This window comes from Colias philodice, chromosome 11 (genome assembly GCF_061535455.1).
Source record: "Colias philodice isolate Cphi_HAF_F1 chromosome 11, ilColPhil1 Martin Lab GWU primary, whole genome shotgun sequence".
Classification (NCBI taxonomy): domain Eukaryota; kingdom Metazoa; phylum Arthropoda; class Insecta; order Lepidoptera; family Pieridae; genus Colias; species Colias philodice.
Genome location: NC_143096.1, coordinates 9,191,068 through 9,213,787, shown reverse-complemented (window position 1 = coordinate 9,213,787; position 22,720 = coordinate 9,191,068). Strand labels below are relative to the sequence as shown.

The following is a 22,720-nucleotide window of genomic DNA, read 5'->3' as shown; positions in this document are numbered from 1 at the left end:
TGTTTCATTTTCCATTCATTTATTACGGAATAGTTAATAAATTACTACATTATTAGAACAACACTTTAATGTTGTCGACTTTGGACCGCAGCTCGTGTGAAGAGTCCTTCGACAGATCTTGTGCATACGTCTGGTAAATTTGTTTTAGCTTGTTGATTTCTTCCGTTTTCTTCAAATCTGTAAAACAATAATAATAAATTAAAAAAAAAACATTGATATTTCAATACCATCTTAACAAAAGGTAACATCGGTGGTTAATGTTAAAAAATGTTTGAGTTTGAAAGAAATATGAGTCTACATTATCAGGGAATATATTTTTTTTTTCCTACACAGTATTTATTATCAATTGTTGAATAGGTTTTTATTTTTGATACAGTATTGAAAAACTTACCTTTTAGGCGTTTTATCAATATTTCCATGATATTCAGGGCATCTCTTCTATGCCTCACTTGGTTGCTGTTTTCTGTAAAATAAATGAAAATTGTTAAAAAATTAATCAAATAATTTCTTCTTCTCTTTCGGTTTTATGTGCCATGGTTGGCCGACAGGTCAGACGTTGGCTTGGAATCCCGCCTGCATTCATGCCGCTTCGCATGATCGAATCTTTTCTTTTCTTTAAAATTTATCATATTAAAGTATGTTATCCAATCATGTACTAACTTACTAGTTACACTTACATTCACTTACTAGTCTCGTGTAAAAATCACAGTACATTTGAGCTAATCATATACCCTTACAACATTATTAGCAAATACTTACTAAGCGTAAACTCGACGATATTAGCGACATGTGCGGTGACGTCAACGATCCCCTTGTCCCGACCCACGACCACCAATAAAAATTGGTTGTCTGTAAAGTCGGTTTACTGACGATAGTTGAACGTGACAACGTCCGATTGTGCTTCTTTGTCGTTCGTTCCGCGCTCTCGCTCGCACTTCAAGCCTTACATGGAACGCCTCAGAGCGAGGTAACGCCGCATGAGTCATGTTTTTTCGTGCGTGCAGCCGGCTTTATCGAATTATAAGACGTTGTCACGTCAAAAATACCCTTCATAATATTACCAATAACGCATACTTACTAAGAGTAAATTCGACGATACTAGCGACATGTGCGGTGACGTCACCGATGGCCTTGTCCCTGCCCCCGAGCGCCATGTTGTCGGTCTCCATCGGCTCGTCGAGCGCCGCGAGCCGCTCGAGCACGCGGCTCACACTCGATAGTATCGCCAGTTGCGTAGAGCGAGAACTTGTGGGGTACGATTGGGAGCAGTGCCCGAAGAACACGTCTTGGTATTTATCTGGAATATAATTTTAAGCTATTGCATAGCTTCTAGCCTTGAGCGCGGGGACCGAATCCAGAAATTGCGTAACGAAAAACCTCACGCTCCCCACTCCGACGGGCGCGGAGGTGTGGCTTGAAGGCATAGCATGCAATAGCTTTACTGCGGCAGTCCCCGAGTGCCACACGTCTTTTTATTCTTATTTTGTTTTATTTGGTTTTGTATAAGACTAAAACACGATTAAGACATGCCAGTTATGAATGGCAAGAAAACTTTAACAAATTCTTGTAAATGATAATTTATCCGATTCGAAATGAAGCTTCCTATGAAAGTCTTTGCAAGGATATTTACACAACTTACATTTTATATAAAACTTGTACTTTATTTTATTAAACTACTAGCGACCCGCCCCGGCTTCGCACGGGTGCAATGCTGATACTAAATACACTACAGAAAAACTTTTAACGTTGTATATAAAAACATAGCGGCCCGGCCGGCCGGTACCGCTGCAAACGGTACGTCCCGCAATTTTTAAATCTGTAATATCTTCGAAAATATTCACTTAAATCACGGTGTAAAGGGCCATATAGATCTATATTAAATGAACAATGTATTCAAGGTATTTAATTGGTTATGGATTAATGCTGTATTGGTTTAAATCGCTTCGAAAATTAGCCATTATTTGACGTAAAAAGTAAATGACAAAAAAAAGTTATTGTGGGTAATCTATAAGAGATAGACATATGCCATCGCGGACTTTTCTGTAGACCTTTTCAATGTGTATAATACTTAGTACATTATTTTGATAAAACTCGTAGGGTTCAGCCTGCGTTTGCAATGTAAGCGGAAAAAATGTAATTTTTTACGACATCACATTAGAAACCTCAAAAATAACAGTACTTCTCTACTATTTAATGGATGTTATTATACATATAAACCTTCCCCTTGAATCACTCTATCTATTAAAAAAAACCGCATCAAAATCCGTTGCGTAGTTTCAAAGATTTAAGCGTACAAAGGGACATAGGGACATAGGGACAGGGAAAGCGACTTTGTTTTATACTATGTAGTGATAATTGACACGGATGAGAAAGCGAGCTCGCTCAGTACAATGCGCTCGGTTAATACAAGCAATGTAAAATTTTCAATCTGTTAATTGTAATTTTGCGAACTTTTTGCGCTTCTAAACTCTTTTATCTGTTCTGTGTTATTTAATGTGTTTCTTCTAATAAAATTCGTTCGTAAAAAGATTTACTTACTCTGTGTATCAGCGCTCTTAGGCCACGCCTTCCCGAGCAGTTCGTAAGCGGCTTCTTTAAGCGCCGCTAACTGTTCCCTCCTTTGGCGGGCGCCTTCATTATCTTCTTCGTCGGAGTCCTTGTCCATTGAGTGTTCGTTCTATGACCAATATACATGTATATTTATATATTTTAAGGATAGATTTAGTCGCTTTGAACAACAATATATTCACCAAAATATCAAAAAAGGGACGGTCCTGTATTTAGTCCTTTAATATTCTAGAAGGATCACAGAAATAATTGAATTATTTTGAAATTCATTCTCAGCATAATGCCGTATAAAGCTTAATTTTATCAAGATTGAATATCATAACAAGTTATTTTTCCAATACTTTTGTAACTTTTTGGTACTGGATTGTAATAAATTATTATTACATTACTAGCTTTCCACCCGCGGCTTCGCCCGCGTTTTCAAAGAAAACCCCGCATAGTTCCCGTTCCCGTGGGATTTCCGGGATAAAACCTATCCTATGTGTTATTCTGATGTATAAGCTATATTGGGGTAAAGTTTCATTCAAATCCATTCAGTAGTTTTTACGTGAAAGAGTAACAAACATCCATACATCCATACTTACAAACTTTCGCCTTTATAGTAGTTGTAGGATAAAAAGCTACACAAATAGCTGAATATCAACTGACCTTAGACAGTATGACCTTAACGATATCATAAACTTGATGGAACACATCGCAGCCGGTGGCCGCGAGCGCGGTGCCGAGCGCTGTGATCGCGTGCTTCTTGTATACCATCTCTTGTTTTCTGCTCTCAACTAATAAAGCGTTGATACACTCTGTACTGAGCGCTTGGGAAACGGGTGACTCGCCTTCTTTTACACTGAAAACAAGTTTTAATTGATAGTTCTCTTCGTAACTTTGAATAAAGACTGTTCGATATATTCTAAATCATGTCAAATAACAAGCTGTCAAAACTATAAAATCTTAAAAAACCTCATTGCCTACATACATTAAATGTTTTATAAAAAAAGATACCTGCAAAGTTCAGCAAGCGCGTCAACAACATGTTGTTTCCCATCAAACGTCTTCCCGTGAACAGCAGCGAGGAGCGAGCGAATAAACGCCTCCCGTTGGTCGCCCAGACCACTCGATAGCTCCTTGCTTATTGTTTTAATTGCGTTTGCAGCCTGGGAAACAATAATTTGCGTAATAATTAGAGTTCTATTTGGATGTCAATTGAATATAGATATATGGTGAATTAATTTATGTTACCACACTTGGTTGTTGGAAGTTGGATATTAAAATATTCTTGAAACTATTTTAAATATACATGTAATTATAAAATACCACGATATAATCACAGGGATTAGGTCATTCCTCCTTTTCGAATGCATTTATATGAACATAGTGAAAAGTGAAAAGGATAACGCGATTTTATGGATCTCCCAAAGAGCGGTTGGATGAAAATGCTCGTACAAAGACAGATCGTAGTTAAAAAATAAAATAAAATAAAATAAAAATCGTTTATTTGTTTCAAAACACAGTGTACAATGAGTTTAGAATACAGTAAAAATTGCATATTATAATAACGGTTTGGTTGGTTCAGTTGCTTTCAGGGTATGTGTAGGAAACTGAAGCATTAAATAAAGTTGTTTTCTCTACATAACATCGATTCTTACATCAAGAAAAATAAGGCCCTTCTCTCATGGAGCTACTCAAAAAGAACTAGTCACAAACTCAAATTACTAACGAGTTGCCTGAGTGTCACAGCCCATACATGTTCTATGGAGATTCGCTCACGACGCGACTAGTTACTAACTGGTGAGTAACGCGTTTGCAACAAATCACGCGCGACGCGTCGTGTCGGTCTCCACGCTACTGGTTTCCCGAGTTTCTTTGTTTTTTATGATAAAAATGAACGAGCAAACATTGACAAGTGACTGAAACCTTATAACTTGAGTAGCGCTGTATGCGAGATACAATTTGTAACTGGTTTGTAATCGTAATTACTTATTAGTTCAGTCATTTTTGAGTAGCTCCATGAGCGAAGGGCCTAAGTTTCATCTATTTTTTTACCCCTTACCTGAACTTTCTTAGTCCAACTGCTAGAATTAAGCGCCTTCTCAATTTCCTCCCGTAGCGCGGGCAAGTGTTGTTTGATGCCGCTCTCCCGACCCGGGCTTATGTCCGTCCATATTTCTTCGAACATCTCCACAGTATTCGACTCTATAACAATGTACAATAAGGTCCAATTTAATTGGAATATTTACAGAGCTTGAGTTAAATATAAAATTCTAAAAGAATTTCGTAGGTTATTTTGTATTTGAATTGCTACCAAAGCTAAAAATGTATGGTTATATTTATGGTGAATTTATGGTGAATATTTAAATCATTACATCAGTTAAATTTTCACATATGAAAAATATCTTGAAGTATGCTGGCATCAGAAAGCCGTTTGTCAATAAAATCTTTGGGAAACTTAAACTAACATTAACCCTCTTTAAATTCATTAACAACATAAAAAAGTTACCCGATAGTTAAGCCTATCCGTACATACAATTTTATATATTATGTATTTTTATTCTATACGTATTCTTAATTTAAATCTTACCATCATCTTTAGGTGCGTGCATGGCCAAGAACACAATAGGAGCTAGTATGGCCTCATTGTCTTTGATGTGTTCTATCTTGGCTTTGGCGATAGACTTCAATGTGAGGGCTATGGCTGACCTCGCAGAATCATCCTCTTTAGTTTCGTAAAGGGTTACCAACTTTTTCATTAACTTCTCTATGGATTGCGGCTAAAATGAAAAATGATTTTAAGAAAAGTAATACCGTAAAAGCACTATATCTTCATTTTTTTTCTTTAATTCAATTCATATTCAAATTAAGAATATTGTAAACGATAATATTAATTTCATTCATTCCATCCATTGGACAGGTTTACAATTAAAATAGATACCTTGCAATTTGACCAGTTCATCATAGAGACAATTATTAAAAACTATTTCTGTCATTATTCTGTAGCATTTCTATGTGAATGATCTCGTTAAAGAAAGAATAAGACATTTTACCCCTTATTATTTATTCATCTATATATTTGCAACAACCATGCAATAAATATTAGGAAATAAACTCACTTTAGCAAACGCCGACACTTGTCCCAGCGCCTCCGCATAATTTTTCCTTACAGTAGCGTTCCTATCAAAGGTGCCATTCAACAAATTGGTCATAATCTTTCCAGCTACAGGCTCCAATTCTGCCCTTAGATAGTGTGCGGCTAACACTAGGAAATGTGCGCAGGCCACTTTAGTACCTAGTTGTGGTGACTTGGCAAGTTCCAGAATCTTTGGGAGCATTTCTTTCATCGCTTCGATGTCTATGAATGGCATACACTGCAAAAAATATAAAATTTCATATGATGGTTGGAAGAAAATCCAATTTATAGTGGAAATATAGAAGATATGCGGCATCTATACAGTGAAAAGAACCATTAAAAAGAAGAGATCGCTATATATATTTCATTCTACTGTAGTAACAAATCGTCAAATGTGTCTACTGTGTTTTAATTTCGCGTTTTTTTTTTTGGGCTTGTAGAGATATAGACAGAGTCCATCCTTATCTCTCTTTATTACCAAAGAACAACCGGATGCATCGCTTCCTTAATCAATTCACAATATCTGTATGATTAATACTATTGAGTCAATAATTATTTCAGTTTTGTTTACTGAATTCAAAATATTATGTACATTATCAAATTAATCACCCACCTTAACAACAGTGTCCGTAGTGTAATGCTGTCTCGTAGCACTAGCGCGCAAATCGTCCAACATTTCCCTTGAACCACTATCCGTTAGTGCGGTACTAAGATAAGACAGTTTAGCGGACTCGAGCTCGCCCGCCGCCGCTACTAGCGCGGGCACTAGCTTGCTAAGGAATGGTGTAAGGCTACTGCCCGCTGCTGTTACTAGCTTGGAGACCGTTTGGAGACTGAAAAACATATTTGTAATGTTTAAAAAAAATACATTTTGTTGTTTGGTTTTTTGTGGGGGCGAATAAGCGGATTTTTTTGTAAGAAATCTTATTTTTTTATTAATTTTGTAAAAATAACAGTGCAAATGGGTGCAGAAAGACGGTAATATCATAGTTTAAATCTTGGAAAATATAGCATTGTAGCGTTCTCAAGCTCCTTCGTTGCTAATTAACATATCAGGTTGCCTGGCAGAGATTGCTGTGTAGCAATAAGGCCGCCTATTGTGCAAAATTTTTGTACCTCATTAATTTGTACCACATTTCCTACATTGTTTTGTACAATGAAGTGTTATAAATAAATAAAAAAATAGGACAACGAAAATAGTAGTATCAAAAATATTGACAGTCGATAGTTAATTTGACAGTATAAAATGTTGCTCACCTCACACTTCGCACTTCTTTGACTAGATTAGTGATCCCTGTATCCAATAGTACCGGCAAAATAGCCGACACTATCTCCTTGCCATCTTTACCCTGACTCACATCAGACGCTTGGATGCATAGCTAAAAAATATAATGCCGAATAAGGAAAACGATAAGTCAAATAGAAAACAGTCTACACGCATACAAGTGAAACATTCCTAAATAATATGTAGGATTATTATATTTTCAGAAGACCATACTCTCACATTATGACTAGAGTTTAAATTATTGTATAGCTTTAAGGTTTCGTCGACTAGATTTTTTCCACAAACTGTGTGTTTCTTGCTACATACACAATAAGGTTCGAAATTCCCTATATACAAAACTTTAGATAGCACATTAGCCGTGGCCGCTTGCCGCGTATAGTGTCGAATTCATCCCAGACCGAGTTCCTTAATACATACACAATAAGGTTCAAATTTCTTCAATATACAGATTATACTAACTTTAGACAGCACATTAGCAGTAGAGGTCGCTGCTTGCCGAGTGCCCTCGTGCACGTCATCCATCACGCGGAAAAGTTGACACCAAATAGATGGCAACTGTTCTAGTGACTCATGGAGGCTTTTTGCACCCCTATATTCATTTAGGAGAAAAAATTACATACATTTTACTCTAATATTTTTTGTGTCTAATCAAAAAGAACATCTCCGAAAATGAACTTTAGTTATTGTTAAAATCTGTATTGTAAACAGAAATCGGGGAACTCTATGAATTCATTTATTTTAATTATCAAAGATTGTAGCAAATAACTAAATGTAATATTACAATTAGCATTGATATCAACATAACCCGAAATTTTATTGAATTTGCTAGAGAAAAGTTAGCAGTCTTTAGTTTGTTAAAATTTATGAGAATGATCTTAAAAAGCAACACTCTCTGTTGAAGGAATTTTGTTTTTATAAAATCCAGTTATTTTCAAACAAGTCTTACCTTAGTAAATCGGACAGAGCGTTGCAACAGGACATTCTGACACGCCATTGGTTAGAAGTAAGGTTGGCTGCGAGATCCGCCAATATTTCTTTGTGATATTTTTGTACCTATAATAAATATTTTACGTATAAGATTTTTGGAAACGAATTCTTTTAACGAATATTACAATTTAAACAAAAAGAAATACTAACTTTATTCTGCTAATACATTCGTTTGGTAAATGATAAAAATACGTTATAATAAAGTTACATTTTTTAAGCCCACATTTCATCCGGCATCTATCTTTTTTACGTGAAACAGTTTGAAATCTTAATCTCGTGAAGGTATAGCTGAAGGTAACGAATTTCGCGTTCACAAGCACGTTCAAAGTCCTTTTATCTATCATTAGAAAACTCTGCTTTATGCCTCTGCCAGGCAGAGTTACTTTTCGGACAGTTTTAAAGCGTAATTATGAGCCTAACTGTATATTGTACGTCACTTACAAATACCTCAATGGACCCTAAAAAACGAGACAAAAAGCCCACTATATCTAAATATCTCACCGTAGCCTGCGTATTCGGCACAATAGCGTGCCAAATGCTCGCCATCGAGTTTTGTATACGCGGTGTCGGATCGAATCGGTAGCGGTAAAGTCGTGGGACTATTTTGGGCAAGTGTTCTGATAGTTGTGCACCAGCTTGCAGTGCTATGGAGTGGAAACCGAAGGCCGCACCTGGAATGCATGGTTTATTATTAATATTGTATTAAAATGATTATTATTAGCGTATTTCAGACGGGACCATAAATTTTTAAAGGGTTTGAATAAAGGGGTAATAACTTTTTAGATCTTAGTGAAAGTATTGCAATGTAAATTCAATGAACTACTACTACTGGTATTTTATATGTTAAATATTTTATGTTTAAAAAAACGCAAGATAAAAGAGAAATTTGTTATTTACTAAATAAAAATAAGCAAGATCTGATACTACATGAAATTTCATATCGTGAAACTGTAATAAATCAATATTAATAATATCCATACCTCTCTTAGAATTCCAAACAGAATTGTGATGAGCCAAGTGCATGAACTTGTACAATAAGTCCGGTTGATTCAGATCTGATGCCAGCGAACACAGCTCTTTGTAAGTTGACAAATTTCCACTGCGAATATAATTTATATTATTTTCATTTATAACCTTAAAAACAATTGTCACAAAACATACTTTTATTATATTTTTACTTCTTTTTCTTAACTATCTACTGGTACTAGTCTCTCTTCTCCACCTTTGGTACTTACAACTTACTTACTTTTTGTGTAAAAGCACAAATTTATAAGAATCAATTAAAAAGGCAATGCAGTTTTAAGTCTATAATATATCTGAAACCAAAACGAATTATCACTATTAATAATAATAACATTACCCAGTAGGTGCTGCTCCTAACTGTCCTTCTTCAAATATCTTGGTATCTTCAGTGACTTGTGCCACCGATCGCTTGCCCATCGTCAATTGGTCTATAATTTGAGCGACTAGCGCTTGTTTCTGGCTTTCGTCGGAATTCTGATAAACAAGACTGAGGCCTTTGCTGGCTACGTCTTGTACGATATCTAAAAATTTTGACAAAATAAGAATAGTAATTGTTCCATCCAAAAGCAATCTTTATTTCCATTTGACATATACCACCAATGAATTTTTTCTCTGTACTTGCAGACTTATCATTTTAGAACTTGAAAATTAATTCTATGAAACAACATTTATAGAAAAACTAGCTTCCGCCCACGACTTTAGTACGTGCATCCCCGTTTTTCCCCGTTCCCGCAAGAAGGTTTGGGCTGTGCGTTGATAGATCACTATATCAGTCACCTTTGAGTTTTATATATATAGATTCGTTTAAGGACCATGTTTTACGCTGGAATAGTACTCATAAAAGGAGGAAAATCAACGATTTTTTTTTTGCTTATTTATAAAATACATACCACTATTCTCTGACAAGTAGTCCATAAATACGTCTTGTAGTTTCGGCAGTGAATTCTTTATTGGTAACCTTTCCGGACAATTCTTTAGAAGAGCCAATAACCAGATGCTTGTTGCCTAAAACATTCGAAACTCTATTTATCACTTAACTTTTGAAATATGGAACATAGCTATACAAAAAAAATTGAAGAAGTACTTATGTGTTTTTTTTATTATTATTACTTTTGTTTTGACACTCAATATGATTGGAATATACAATATTTTTAAGAAAGGTATCTGAAAAATATTGTCTTACCTGTCTAGAATGCGGATGTGGGTGTCTGCCAATCTTGAACAGTTCTTGTAAGAGCCAGCTTAATAGTTCGTCATTTTCTTTCAAAGCCTCTGCATCTCTTATTTTTGCGTCTCCCTACACAAAATAAAATAAATAAATATACTAATGTCAAAGTTTTTATAAATAAAATATTTAAGTAAAACTTTACCTCCTGTGGTAATTCTGTCCATAAGTCTCGTTTTTCATTTGAATTCACGCCTTCCACGCACAAAACTAATGATTCACCGATTTGAAGATGGATCTCGAATTCTTTGCTCTAGAAAATTAAAATAGGCTTAATATTTTATTGATACAAAATCATAATTTTAAATATATTAGTTCCACATTGTTAATTTTTTTTAATAAATATGTGGATATAAAATAGCGTATCATTTTCATTAATTTTTATATTCCGAAAAAATGTACACACTTACATCTTTAGCCATTTGCAGGAACCCTTTAACGATCTGCTTCGCGAAAACCAACCTTTCCCCACAGCACATAAGACCTAGCGTATACAACGACCTCTCTTTAACTTTAGTCGGTAATTTGGCGTTTCCCACGATCCTGAACAGCCTATCAGCGACGAGGAACTTGGTGACGTCATCACTATCATTCGCTTCTGCTTTTATGTTGAAGGGATTATCGCTTTGTATGAGCGCGTCTTGTTTTGAAGAACTGTTTGGTAGAGGCAAAGCGGAACATCGCACTAGTAGGGATACAGCCGTTACAGACGTCGCGACTAGCAATGATTGCGAGTTGGAGAGGAAGTTTGCTAAAAATTAATTAAATACGTAGAATTAATTGGAGTATAGTGTATATTAAAAGCTACTGATTGAAGTATTGTCTTACTTTGTTAATTGTATGTTCTTTATTGATAAGTTTTTTAACTGTATTACAAGTTACAGGTACTCAATAAGTATAGAAAACCTTTCAAAATGTATTTAGATTATTTTATTTTGCATTGGGCTGGTAACTAAAAAAACTATATTATTTAATATGATAACAAAAAAAAATACAATGTAAAAAAATATCAAAACATCTTACCTAAACACAAAGCTGCTTCTTGATAAGGCTCCCAATTGACTGGATTGAAGCCTTTACCACCGAACTTGCCCTTCCGAGACTGCATTATACACCGCTCACACATATTAGTGAACGCTGCTATATACCCACACTGCGCTTCCAAACTCTTATTATTCACACCCTGTACAACGAACTCCTTTATCTGTTTATCTATCGCGGACTTCTCGCTTGTATGTACTGTAATTATCGCGAAAATTGTCGCTGCCGTTTCACGAATCTCCTCCTTGGTACTGGTTGTAAAGAGATTCAGTAAGAATGGTAGAAGTGACGTGTATTTTGGCGCCATTTCGTCGGGCACACATCCCACTATGTCTAGGAAACATGTGAGCGGCATCACACCTGTAAACGTTTTATGAGGTTAGTATTTTGAAGTATTGACAATTTTAAGTGCTTTTTTTATTCTAGAAAAGGAGTAGTTACAAATAATCATACCCGGTATTGCACTTAAACACCTTTTAACGTGATAACGTTTTTAAAATCGTTTTAGTCGGGTGACATGTTCAGAAACTTGTGTCACACCAAAACCTCACGAGCGCGAGGTATACCGAGAGAGAGACGGACCGATCTCCCGTCTCATTTCGAGCGCTGCCACTGCATTATGTTATCACGTAAACATCTCGATCGTAAACCTACTTTACAAACAACCAATTTTTTTTTGCATGCATTTTTATTTTATCTATTTATTACCTGGGCTAGCATTAAGCAAAGACGTAATCATTGCTAGATATCTCTCCAAAACTTCTGATTCAAGTAAATTACTAAAGAGGTATTTGGTCAGTAAAGGTGATGTCGCATTAGGGTGATTGGAACAGTCCTTGAGATTCGCGTCATGGTTGAGACACATCCGGAAGTAGCGTAATATCTACAACAATATTAATTACAGTAAGATTGCAAATTTTTTTGAAGATTTTTTTTATCGCTTGTAAATATTATATGCATTTATTTTTCCTTCTTTGTATAACATTGTTTTTTTAAATAAAAGTTATTTCTTTCTTACTTTCTTTCTAAAATAAAATTCACAAAATAATCAACCAAGAATAAAATGCATTATTAACTTAATAAATGTGTTTCATTTCATTATTAATTAAATTTCTCACCTCTTGATAAGTCTGAGGATGAAACTGCAAAACCTGATTTCCAATAACAAACCTATGCTTTGAGTTCGAGCCCTTCTTTCGTTTCTGCATTTGTTCCCAAATATAATTCAACATTTCATTAAACTTGGGCGCTTTGAACACATCTTCCTGTACTTTGTCCTTGTCTCGCTTGGAGGAATCCTCATCTAGGTTGACTGTTGTCGTCTCTTTCTTTGACACGTTGTTTACTACGTCATCTATTTCATTTGGTCGTGACGTTCCGTATAAACATTTTAGAGCTTCGTTTGATATATCGTCTTGGCTAGATAAAGTAAATTATAAAATATCACTACATAGTATAAAACAAAGTCGCTTTCCCTGTCCCTATGTCCCTATGTCCCTTTGTACGCTTAAATCTTTGAAACTACGCAACGGATTTTGATGAGGTTTTTTTTAATAGATAGAGTGATTCAAGAGGAAGGTTTATATGTATAATAACATCCATTAAATAGTGGAACAGTACTGTTATTTTTGAGGTTTCTAATGTGATGTCGTAAAAAATTACATTTTTTCCGCTTACATTGCAAACGCAGGCTGAACCCTACGAGTTTTATCAAAATAATGTACTAAGTATTATACACATTGAAAAGGTCTACTGAAAAGTCCGCGATGGTATATGTCTATCTCTTATGGATAACCCACAATAACTTTTTTTTGTCATTTAATTTTTACGACAAATAATGGCTAATTTTCGATGCGATTTTAACCAATACAGCATTAATCCTTAACCAATTTAATACCTTGAATACATTGTTCATTTAATATAGATCTATATGGCCCTTTACACCGTATGATTTAAGTGAATATTTTCGAAGATATTACAGATTTAAAAATTGCGGGACGTAAAGTTTGCGGCGGTACCGGCCGGCCGCCCGGCTATCTATTTTATACCCGTGCGAAGCCGGAGCGGGCCGCTATGTTTTTATATATGTACAACGTTCACAGTTTTTCTGTAGGTAGTGTATTTAGTATCAGCATTGCACCCGTGCGAAGCCGGGGCGGGTCGCTAGTGTTATAATAAGTTATAGAAGGAACCAGCCGGAAACAGTATCAAATATTATACACAAAATTAGGTTTTTTAAATTGTTTTTTGGAAAATTCATTTAAACTTTTTTCTTTTCAACTTTTTGTGGCATTTACTGTTTACCATTTTTTGTTACAAGCTAATTCACATACAGTATAACTGGGGAAAATTAAGCCTCTTTTTTTGGACGGAAGAATGTTCAAATCAAAAATCAATCAAATTATAATCATACCTATCACCACTGGCCAGCAATAGCAGATATCTTGAAGGAATATAGTCCTGAGGGAACACGGCGGCGGAATATCTCATCGCGACATAACGTATCATTGGCTCTTCGCTGTGCATGTAACTGTGGACGAATAATGAATTATAATTGCTAATAATGAATGAATGAATGATTTTAATGAACTTTATGATTTAAGAATAATTTATTTATTTTGAAATAATGTTGAACACGAATCTATAACTACCCTCATATAATTTTCACAGTAACTAGCCATGATTTTTCACAATCAACTACTTAATTGATGAAAGCTCTTTAGCATTTCATTTTTAACTATGAAAATATCGCTTAAAAAAAATACAAAGTTTATTTTAATAAATAGTTATTTTTAAACACTGAATGATGTGAATTATTATATTATATGGATATTAACTAATACGTTGTTCCTTACTGATCCAAAAGCGCAAACAGTGCTAATGCTTGCGGCTGGTTGAATGGACTAGTGGTTTTTTCGGTTACTTCGTCTGTATCCATTTTTTCATCTCGTGACGTACCCGCTCCAGAAGACGACTGTTCTTTATCTTCTGTTTTCTCTAAAATAAATATTTATAGATTTACACAGATACACTAGTATATTTTTTTTTGTTGATGAGGGTTGATATAAACATTTATTATTGTATGGCTCAGTGTAAATACTAATTACACGTAAATACTAATACTAAGCATTTTCACAACATTCCGCATTATTTTTACACCATAAAACAACAGACAATAAATAATCATTTTCTTAAATAAAATCTAAATGAGAAAGGAAATAAAACGTATATAAACCCTATTTATTCTTACATCTAATTGTACCTACCTTCACTGTTAATTTTAAAAGCCACAGCCATCTCCAACAACGCATCTCTCAGCGCTGTCTTGATTTCGGGAACAGCTTCTGGAATCTTCTTTACCAATTCTTCGAGCAACGCAAACTGATTGCTAAAGCATTCAGGAGATTTCATAGCTAGTCTACCTAAAAACACGAATTTAAAAACAATTTAAAATTAGTTATATCTATCATTTCTAATGGGAATCTACTTGTTGAAACGAAAAATCGAAAATTTATTTTGACAATAGTTTCGTTTTAATAATTATGAATCTTTGGTAGGTACCTTTTGGAATCTTTTTTTTTTATTTATTTCAAAAATTAAGCAACCAATTTTAATAATTATTTTACCCTAAGCTACTTGTTCAATGTTCATCAATTATTTATTATTTCTTATTGCTTAATATTTCACTGGTAAACTGGGACGAATTGTTGAAATATTTACCCAAACACATGTAAGCTTTCTGGTGATGTTCCGCGTGTTCTTCAGCTCGTACCAACTTTAGTAGACCTTGCAGAAATACTGTGGCTACCTTTTTCAATTGTACTTGATCACCGCTAAAAAATACGATTTTCAAAATATATTGAATGGAAGAGCTATGTTGAATTTGCAGAAAAACACAAAAAAAATACTCACTTATTGATTACATTTAACAGAAACATGAGAGCCATATTTCTCAATCTTGAATTAGTATTTGGATCAAATAAAGAAGAAAATACAACCTGAAAAAACAATATCAAATCGTTAAATCATAATATACCATTTTATATTTAAAACCTTCAATAAATTTCTGTGGCAATTGAGAAAAAAGAAGTTGCAGGATTACAAAGAAAGACTCACTTGAACGCAATGTGGGAACATTATAGCAGGCCCAGTTGCTTTATTCAAATACTGGATGAGTTTTAGACGAAGTCTCGTACATGCGGGTACCTAGAAAAAATTAAATTAAAATTTATGGTATCTTTTTTTACAAGCAACACCATACAGTTACTGTAAAAAATTATAAAAAATACTCAAATAATTACCTTGCGATCATCTGGAGGTACTTTTAATCCACCCCAAGTACCCAAATATAAAGAGTACAATGGCGCCACTATTGATGGTTGCGACCAATCTACAGAACTGAAAAAGTACATTACAATTTATTTACACTAGTAAAATCTAACTTGCAATATCTGAATGAACACAACTTATATTATATTTATAATCACTGTGCACCAAAGAAAGCACATTAAAACATGATCAAAGATGATTGTAAATTAATAAGCAAATCGGTTTTATAGCATTCAAATGCTTTCTTGAATTTTTCCTTAATATTTCTCACAAATAACAGATGTTCATTTTTTAATGTATTGACGGAAAAAATCAACTATAAAAAATAGTCAAAATAAATGTCTCCTATTACCTATTAACTCTTATCAAGGGACTATTGGCGTGGTTGGCAACACTGAACCTAGAATCAGCTGCGGCAACAATCAGTGTTAAAAGAATGTCATTCATGTTAAATATATCCTTGCTAATAAAATTCACTATGGACAGTTTCATCTGCAAAGCAAAAAAATCACAATGTTAAATTTAACTGAACTATGAATTTGATATTTAGTTATTGTTGCTCCAGTAAGGCCAAAGACACGAGTATGAATATACTTGTGTCTTTGAAAATAATCTCAAGCATTATTCAGTTCTCCTTATTGTTTTGTATATTAATCTAATATTAAACATATTTTTGATTGTAATATGTTTCACATTTTCAAGAAAGTAGATATCAGTAAAAATTTTTAAAACATCAAAACTTAGTAAATCAAACCTTAACTTACTTCCTCCAGCTGGTTTGGGTTCAACTGATTCTTCTCAACAATCCTTTTATAAGATTTGACGCTCATACCTGGTGGCACTTGGAAATCACTCTCTCCTGCGTTGGGCAGAGCCCTTTAGAAAAAAATTGTCAAAACAATAAATATGCGTAACAAAAACAAGATGGAGTAACTTTCTATAGTAATTTTCCGATTTTCAAAAATTCGTAACTCAAAAACTAAGTTTCCTCAGTGTGAAATTTCAGATTTAGTTTCCATAGGACAATTATTAGGTAACCACAAAAAAATTTATGACTCTCAACTCCACACTCTATAATGTACAGTTTTACCCAAATTAGATTTGTATATATATCCCACTTATTTTTTAATAGCTTTATTAATATTAAAATTACGATAATTTGCTACTACAAACAAAATTATAACATATACAAATTTCAATTTAAATTAAGTATGGATTCTGTAAATTTTTCAAATACTTATGAAAATTTTAAATAAGCTTAAATAAGTAACACTACATAGATGGATGAAGATATATTATGTATGTTAGAACTTACCTGTATGGTAACAAAAGGACATCTGTTGCAAATTTAAGAATTAAAGTAGCAACCTTTGGTTTTGCTTTGAGGTTAAGGTCTGATTCTTTTATATCAGCAAGCAGAGGGATGACCAACATCAATAATCTGAAAATATCAAATTATTAGCAATACTCAAAAACGTCCTGCCTTCTGCCTAGTTCAGAAGGCAGAGCTTTTTTTTAATGTTAGTAAAGTTCAAAAAATAGTTTAAAGTAGGAACTAAGTACTAACATTGCAGTATTGTTTTAAGATTTTTGCACTGAATTATTTATTAGAAAATTATTGTATTAAATGCTTTCTTTCAAATATAACAGATTCAGTTCATAGTTGATAATGGATTGCAGAAAAACTAATAATAAAACAATACACATTATATTTTTATATCATTTAACTATTATTAACCAATCTCTATAAACTTACTGATCTTGATGTCCTTGAGGTCTGTTCTCAATAGATTCCAGTAGCGAAGGAGCTAACTTCAGTTGCAGCTCTCGAGGCAATCTCGGAAATCCCATTGTTATATAAATGATAGAGAAATTCTACAATAAAATAATTATTTATTAATCAATGACCAAGATGAGTATATTAAAAATAAATAAACATAAGTTACTGTATCATTTAAATAGACAATAACTATAAAATGAAATATAGACCTTCTTTCTGTTTCCTTGAATCATAGATTATTTTACTGCTAAGTAGGTTTGTAGTTAAGGTGCAATAAAAAAAGTTAATCCTGAGGATAATAGAATAAAAAAAGTAAAAGTACTTACAATAATAAAGCTGTTGGCAGTTGGGTCTCGATACAATTGCAATAAAGTTTCTACAGGTAACTTGACATCGGATCTACACTTCACTCTTTTATTTACATGAACTAACAATTCCATCACTTTAGTGCGAACCTGGAACATGTTAAGTAATTAAACTCTATCATCATTAACACTATGTATCTCCATATGGTTGTACAGTAACAAGTAAGTAAATTCCTAACATACCTGTTCAAAAGGTGACGATAACTTCAACATTACAGGTGGTAGGAATCGGTTAAGACAACTCTCCAACTGTTCATCAGTATCGGCATTTCCGAGGCGGAGAAACACACGATCAAGAAGCACTAAAAGAGTGGAGATTATGTTTTATTAAACAGTCGGTTAAAGAATAGCTAGGTTACAAACGTATACATGTCTTTGTAAATTGAAGTATACGTTACTTAACCAAACAACTTACATAAATCATTAGAGCAATTATTGCTGCTCTCTGTAACTTCCATCTCAGACATTGTTTAGAGTATTTTTGAAGATCTTTCCAAACAGTAAATACATTCGATTGTGTTTACTCGGAAAGACACAATGACATACAAAAATGCATATTTTGACATTAGTAAATTTGACAATTTAATTTTTTTTTTATTTGACAGTGTCAACTTCATTCTTTGGTGTATAGCCGGGTAATTATCTGACCACTTTGAAAATACAGAGGTATATTTTTATTCGCTGCACAATTCGCTGTAGGAACTCGCAACGGAGCGAGCGATATTATGATTTAAAGGTCTGGAGATATTTAGAATAATTTAAGTAGATCTTAAAGATTGATAGGGCACTTTTTCCATGGCAAAACATATTCTCATTAACATAAGATTTTTTTACTTATACAAGACACTGCTACCCGTTTACAGCTCATTATAAATAGTGAATCTCAAAATGACTTGAGGAAAATTAAAGTATCATTCAACAAGGCATTTGAATAGATATTTTATATATTTTTTATATGATAGCCATTTTATGATGGTTTTAAAATTATTGATCTAATGCACGCTCCAAATATACGAAAATCAGTGTAGATGAGGAGCGAAATAGATAGCCCGACTATCCTTTTAATACGTCACTATATAGTCACTACCTGTATCATACACACAAATTTTGACCAAATTTTACCGAAGTATTCAGAAATTTATGGAATATCATATTTTTTCTGACAATGGGCTCAGTGAGGTGATTTCTTAATTGTATCTAAAACTCGTAGAAAATCAGTAAGGGAGTTATCACCAAATATCCAGCAATGAATGTGCATGTGCATAGTGCAAACCTTGCAAACATTTTGCAAATAATCTACTAGGAGCAATTAGGAGTATGATATTATAATGTTGAATAATAAAACAAATGCTTTTGGAAAAAACAATTTTAATGATAATTATTTACCTCAATTGAGCTAAAAATAAAAATTTATTGAAACAAATATCTGTGGATAAAATAAACATGTAAGTATGAGTATGTATCACAAAAGTTATTACGTTGGTATTATGTGAAATCAGTTTTTAAAATAATTACATAATAATTTGTTTTTTTTTTCAATAGCAATATGATTGCGTACTATATTAAAGAATCTATTACTAGTTTTTAAAAACTAACAACACAGCACTCTTTATTATACAAATGTTATGATGTTATATACTAAGGTCAAACGCCGTGATATCATAACGGAATGTTCGTTTTTCAGTGCCTCATTTAATATCCTTCAAATGTACAACTTTTGTGTTATTCAGCTTTCAAAATGCTTTGTAACGTGCCATCCATATCCAAAATCTTAACATGATTTTTGTTTATTCATAAACAATAAACCAACACAACTCCAAAGAGTGTATTCAAAAGTCATGGTTATTTGCTTTGCATAAATTAACGGTCCAAATTTTATCGCCTCAATTCTCTAGTCCATACTTCATTATCCAAATATTCCCAGTATCAGCCTTCTAAATAGCATAACTTTGAAATATGCAGTAGTTTGATGAACGCTGACCAACTTAATATCTATGACTATTCTATGCCATGAGCGAATATCATGACAAGCCCGGGCTCAACCATCATGTGTTCGTCAACATGTGTGTTATCACAGTGGAGCACCAATACTGCCTGCTTTCCAGGCACTCGCTTACATACATATTTTTCATACAATCTGTAAATAAAATATATATTGTGTTGATTAGTATTACGTCAGCAATATCAAGTTTGATAATGAATTAGCTTAGATACTTTACCATAGACTATTATGTGAAAAGTAAAATATGCATTGTACCTTCTATTATTTTGTCTAGTCTCTAGTGAGGAGAGGCCTGGTGGCCATCTTCTTTCATGGCAGTTTTCCATCAGATCATCTATTATGTGAGGGGGACATCCTGACTCAGATAAACTTCTCTTGATCATCATCTGTAGAAGAAATCATTGTTTTAGGACCCTTTTATTTGACATAAAAATGAATTCATACTACACCTAAAAAGTTATGTAAAACGACCAAAACATAACGGTTTGTAAGGGCAGATATTCAACCTTCGGTTAAAACTTATTCATTGTATATTTTATGAAACAAACACTTTGAAATGTGTTTTAAATTTTTTTATATACAATACCATAATATGAAAAATATTATTTTCAGATAAGTTTTGACCAACAATTGAAAAATCCACCCACAGCAGACACAAGTAAAGAAAATCCCACACCACAGCCCAGTTCAACACAGTAGCTATAGGTCGCGTAATGTAAAAAGAACGCTGACGGTTAAGCTGCGCATTGGCGATTTATTGGTCTATTTGGTGTTATTAGGTGGTATAAGAATAACAAATATGTATGTAGTTGCGAAGCCACGACACGAGAGCCTACTTCAAAAATAAAATAAGCAGCAAATAACTTTCGTGCTAAACTCGATACATGCCAAAACACACCCCATCACTTTCATCCAGCGTTCTTCTTACATGATTCGCATTATACACATATTTCAGACTATTACCACCTGCAGGACGTCATCAGGTGTGGAGATCATACCGCCCCAGCGTGTGACTCTCGCGCGGGACAATGAATTCGCCCAGCGTATAACTTCCTCTCGCTCCATTTGATCGGCGAGCGCTCGCATCGTTGGGTTGGAGACACGCATCGCTCGCATGAACTCCTGTTTATTTATGGTTGAATAATATTATTTACATTTTGAGACATCCTTAAATGATAATGATAGCTTCAGTCTAGACAAAGTTAAATAAAATTAAGAAATTAAATCAGTATGGAATGAATTATCATGTGTGAAGTCAGGCATTTCGAATTATAATAAGAAGATCAGTTTATTCTAATAAAGTTTTGGTATAATAGTTGACGTCAGCCTGTACTGTAAGTGTCTAAATAGAAAGTAAATTTCTATTTTATTATCCTTACTATGAAACTATGTTATTTATTAAAGATATACCTTTAGCAATGCTAATTCTCGCTTATGTTCATTGATAATAAGTCTCTGTTCAGCCAACTCTTGTTGGTACTCAGTCAATTTTCCTTGTTGTGTGGTTATAAGAGCTCGCAGCTCACGCACACAATTGTGGTCTGCTAACTCATCTTTGGGTATAACGAGACCACAGCCAGCTTCACAAGGCATTGGCCGCTTTGGATTGAATTCACCTAGGCAAATAATTTTTGAGAAAACATAATTTTATGGTATGTGGGTGCAATAAATGTCTTTAAAATTTGTCATAATTATAAGTCCTTAATTATTAAACAGGGTATATAAGACCTTATAATTGTTTTGTTATGATTGTGAGATTTGTATAAAGTTAAAAAAAAGAATCACATGAAGTATAAATATTCAAAACTATTCTTATGAGAATGAAAATAAGGTATTTTGTATCACATTCAAAAACTGAAATCATTATCATTACATTATTTTATCAAAGTAGTTCATACATTAAATGTTACACTTACATTCCACTAAGTGAGAAACAAGAGAATCCAGTTTTAAAACAGCATTGCAACCATGTGGTGCATTATCACAGCTTGTACATAATCTGTAATTCAAATATAAGTTGTTTATTATTTATTACATTAATTATAGTTTTTAGTAAATAATTCATGAGCCCTAAAAGTTATAAATATATAAAATATAGTAATAGGTACAATGGTCCTTATTTTTATTAAAATAGGAAAACCAAATGATCAAATTAGATTCTTTAATATTATATTAGGGGTTCATGTAGGGGGCATGCATTTTTTAATTAATATACATCCATTCATAATGAAAACCTCTAAGGAAATCCTGCATTTCTTGTTTACAAAAACATTAAACTCACTGCCCTAGATTCGAATATAATTTCGTAACAGCAATACCTTGAAAGTAGGTTACGTAGGATTCTTGGAACTGGTCTTAGTTGACTTGCTGTGACTGCCTGCCGGTCTACTGGGCAAGTTGGCTGGAGACTTATCCACTCAGTTATGCAGGCACGACAGAACGCATGTTCACAAGCAGGTGCCTTAAACAGTTGTATAAAATTATTTATCGGAACTTTTATAAAGTTTATCAACACTAACTTTACAGTTTATTTAGTTCAGGACATACCTGTAATGGATCTTCTAGAACCCCTGAACAAATGGGACAAATAAGTTCTTCGTCAACGTCACCTTGAAATCTTTTGATTTCAAAGCCCATCCTTATATCCAATGGATGTCATGAATCATCCACGCTATAATTTTCTTGACTGTTTTAAAATATTCACAAACAAACACCAAATAATTCGGACTCTATCTATGGATTTGTTTCCGCTAAATCCAAGTGAACATCATTCATCAACAAAAAATAATACAAATAGCACACAAAATGCACTTCACACTTGCAACTGATAGTGATGTGAAATCGAGAGTTGCATATTCTTTCCATTTTGATAGCAACTGGCAACTTTTAGGCTTAACCGGTAAGCAAAAGTCATAATCGGAATACAAAATATTCACAAAAATACGTACGGTCTACAAAATCCAAATCTATGTATCTAATTCTTTTGTTATACATATT

The 22,720-nt window shown here is 33.6% G+C and overlaps 2 protein-coding genes across 3 annotated transcripts; both read right to left on the bottom strand.

Annotated features, from left to right (window-relative positions):
* Window positions 1-2: 2 nt before the first annotated feature.
* Window positions 3-18,275, bottom strand: LOC149484797 (proteasome adapter and scaffold protein ECM29). Its single transcript, XM_089701085.1, has 37 exons — window positions 18,137-18,275; window positions 17,905-18,023; window positions 17,683-17,811; window positions 17,333-17,451; window positions 16,892-17,017; window positions 16,341-16,452; window positions 15,929-16,068; window positions 15,549-15,645; window positions 15,364-15,453; window positions 15,160-15,245; window positions 14,968-15,080; window positions 14,514-14,669; window positions 14,103-14,244; window positions 13,661-13,777; window positions 12,366-12,666; window positions 11,956-12,130; window positions 11,230-11,607; window positions 10,617-10,957; window positions 10,352-10,459; window positions 10,165-10,278; window positions 9,872-9,986; window positions 9,319-9,502; window positions 8,939-9,057; window positions 8,460-8,629; window positions 7,918-8,024; window positions 7,431-7,560; window positions 6,944-7,065; window positions 6,300-6,519; window positions 5,670-5,924; window positions 5,141-5,330; window positions 4,613-4,755; window positions 3,565-3,716; window positions 3,217-3,409; window positions 2,539-2,677; window positions 1,079-1,297; window positions 392-463; window positions 3-177 (listed from the first exon to the last, which is right to left on the bottom strand). The coding sequence occupies exons 1-37, from the start codon at window positions 18,186-18,188 to the stop codon at window positions 53-55; spliced, it is 5,670 nt and encodes a 1,889-aa protein (XP_089557211.1). The 5' UTR covers window positions 18,189-18,275; the 3' UTR covers window positions 3-52.
* Window positions 18,276-19,072: 797 nt separating this feature from the next.
* Window positions 19,073-22,573, bottom strand: elgi (E3 ubiquitin-protein ligase NRDP1 elgi). 2 transcript variants are annotated; one of them, XM_089701061.1, is made up of 7 exons: window positions 22,271-22,573; window positions 22,042-22,184; window positions 21,640-21,722; window positions 21,134-21,339; window positions 20,687-20,845; window positions 19,979-20,109; window positions 19,073-19,858 (listed from the first exon to the last, which is right to left on the bottom strand). In XM_089701061.1, the coding sequence occupies exons 1-7, from the start codon at window positions 22,358-22,360 to the stop codon at window positions 19,720-19,722; spliced, it is 951 nt and encodes a 316-aa protein (XP_089557187.1). In that variant the 5' UTR covers window positions 22,361-22,573; the 3' UTR covers window positions 19,073-19,719. The 2 variants fall into 2 exon arrangements, with proteins under 2 accessions (XP_089557187.1, XP_089557188.1); XM_089701062.1 differs by having other exon boundaries at window positions 20,690-20,845; window positions 22,271-22,571.
* Between the last annotated feature and the right edge of the window lie 147 nt (window positions 22,574-22,720).

What these genes read in the sequence shown, in the direction of transcription:
- LOC149484797 (XM_089701085.1), bottom strand. Translation starts at nt 18,188, where the DNA reads ATGTCTGAGATGGAAGTTACAGAGAGCAGCAATAATTGCTCTAATGAT. An exon ending in TAAGAGCGCTGATACACAGA is followed by an intron (nt 1,298 to 2,538) that starts GTAAGTAAATCT and finishes ATTATATTCCAG; the next exon opens with ATAAATACCAAGACGTGTTC. An exon ending in ATTGATAAAACGCCTAAAAG is followed by an intron (nt 178 to 391) that starts GTAAGTTTTTCA and finishes ATTGTTTTACAG; the next exon opens with ATTTGAAGAAAACGGAAGAA.
- elgi (XM_089701061.1), bottom strand. Translation starts at nt 22,360, where the DNA reads ATGGGCTTTGAAATCAAAAGATTTCAAGGTGACGTTGACGAAGAACTT. An exon ending in TGTTTCTCACTTAGTGGAAT is followed by an intron (nt 21,340 to 21,639) that starts GTAAGTGTAACA and finishes TTATTTGCCTAG; the next exon opens with GTGAATTCAATCCAAAGCGG. An exon ending in CTGATGACGTCCTGCAGGTG is followed by an intron (nt 20,110 to 20,686) that starts GTAATAGTCTGA and finishes TTTCTTCTACAG; the next exon opens with ATGATGATCAAGAGAAGTTT.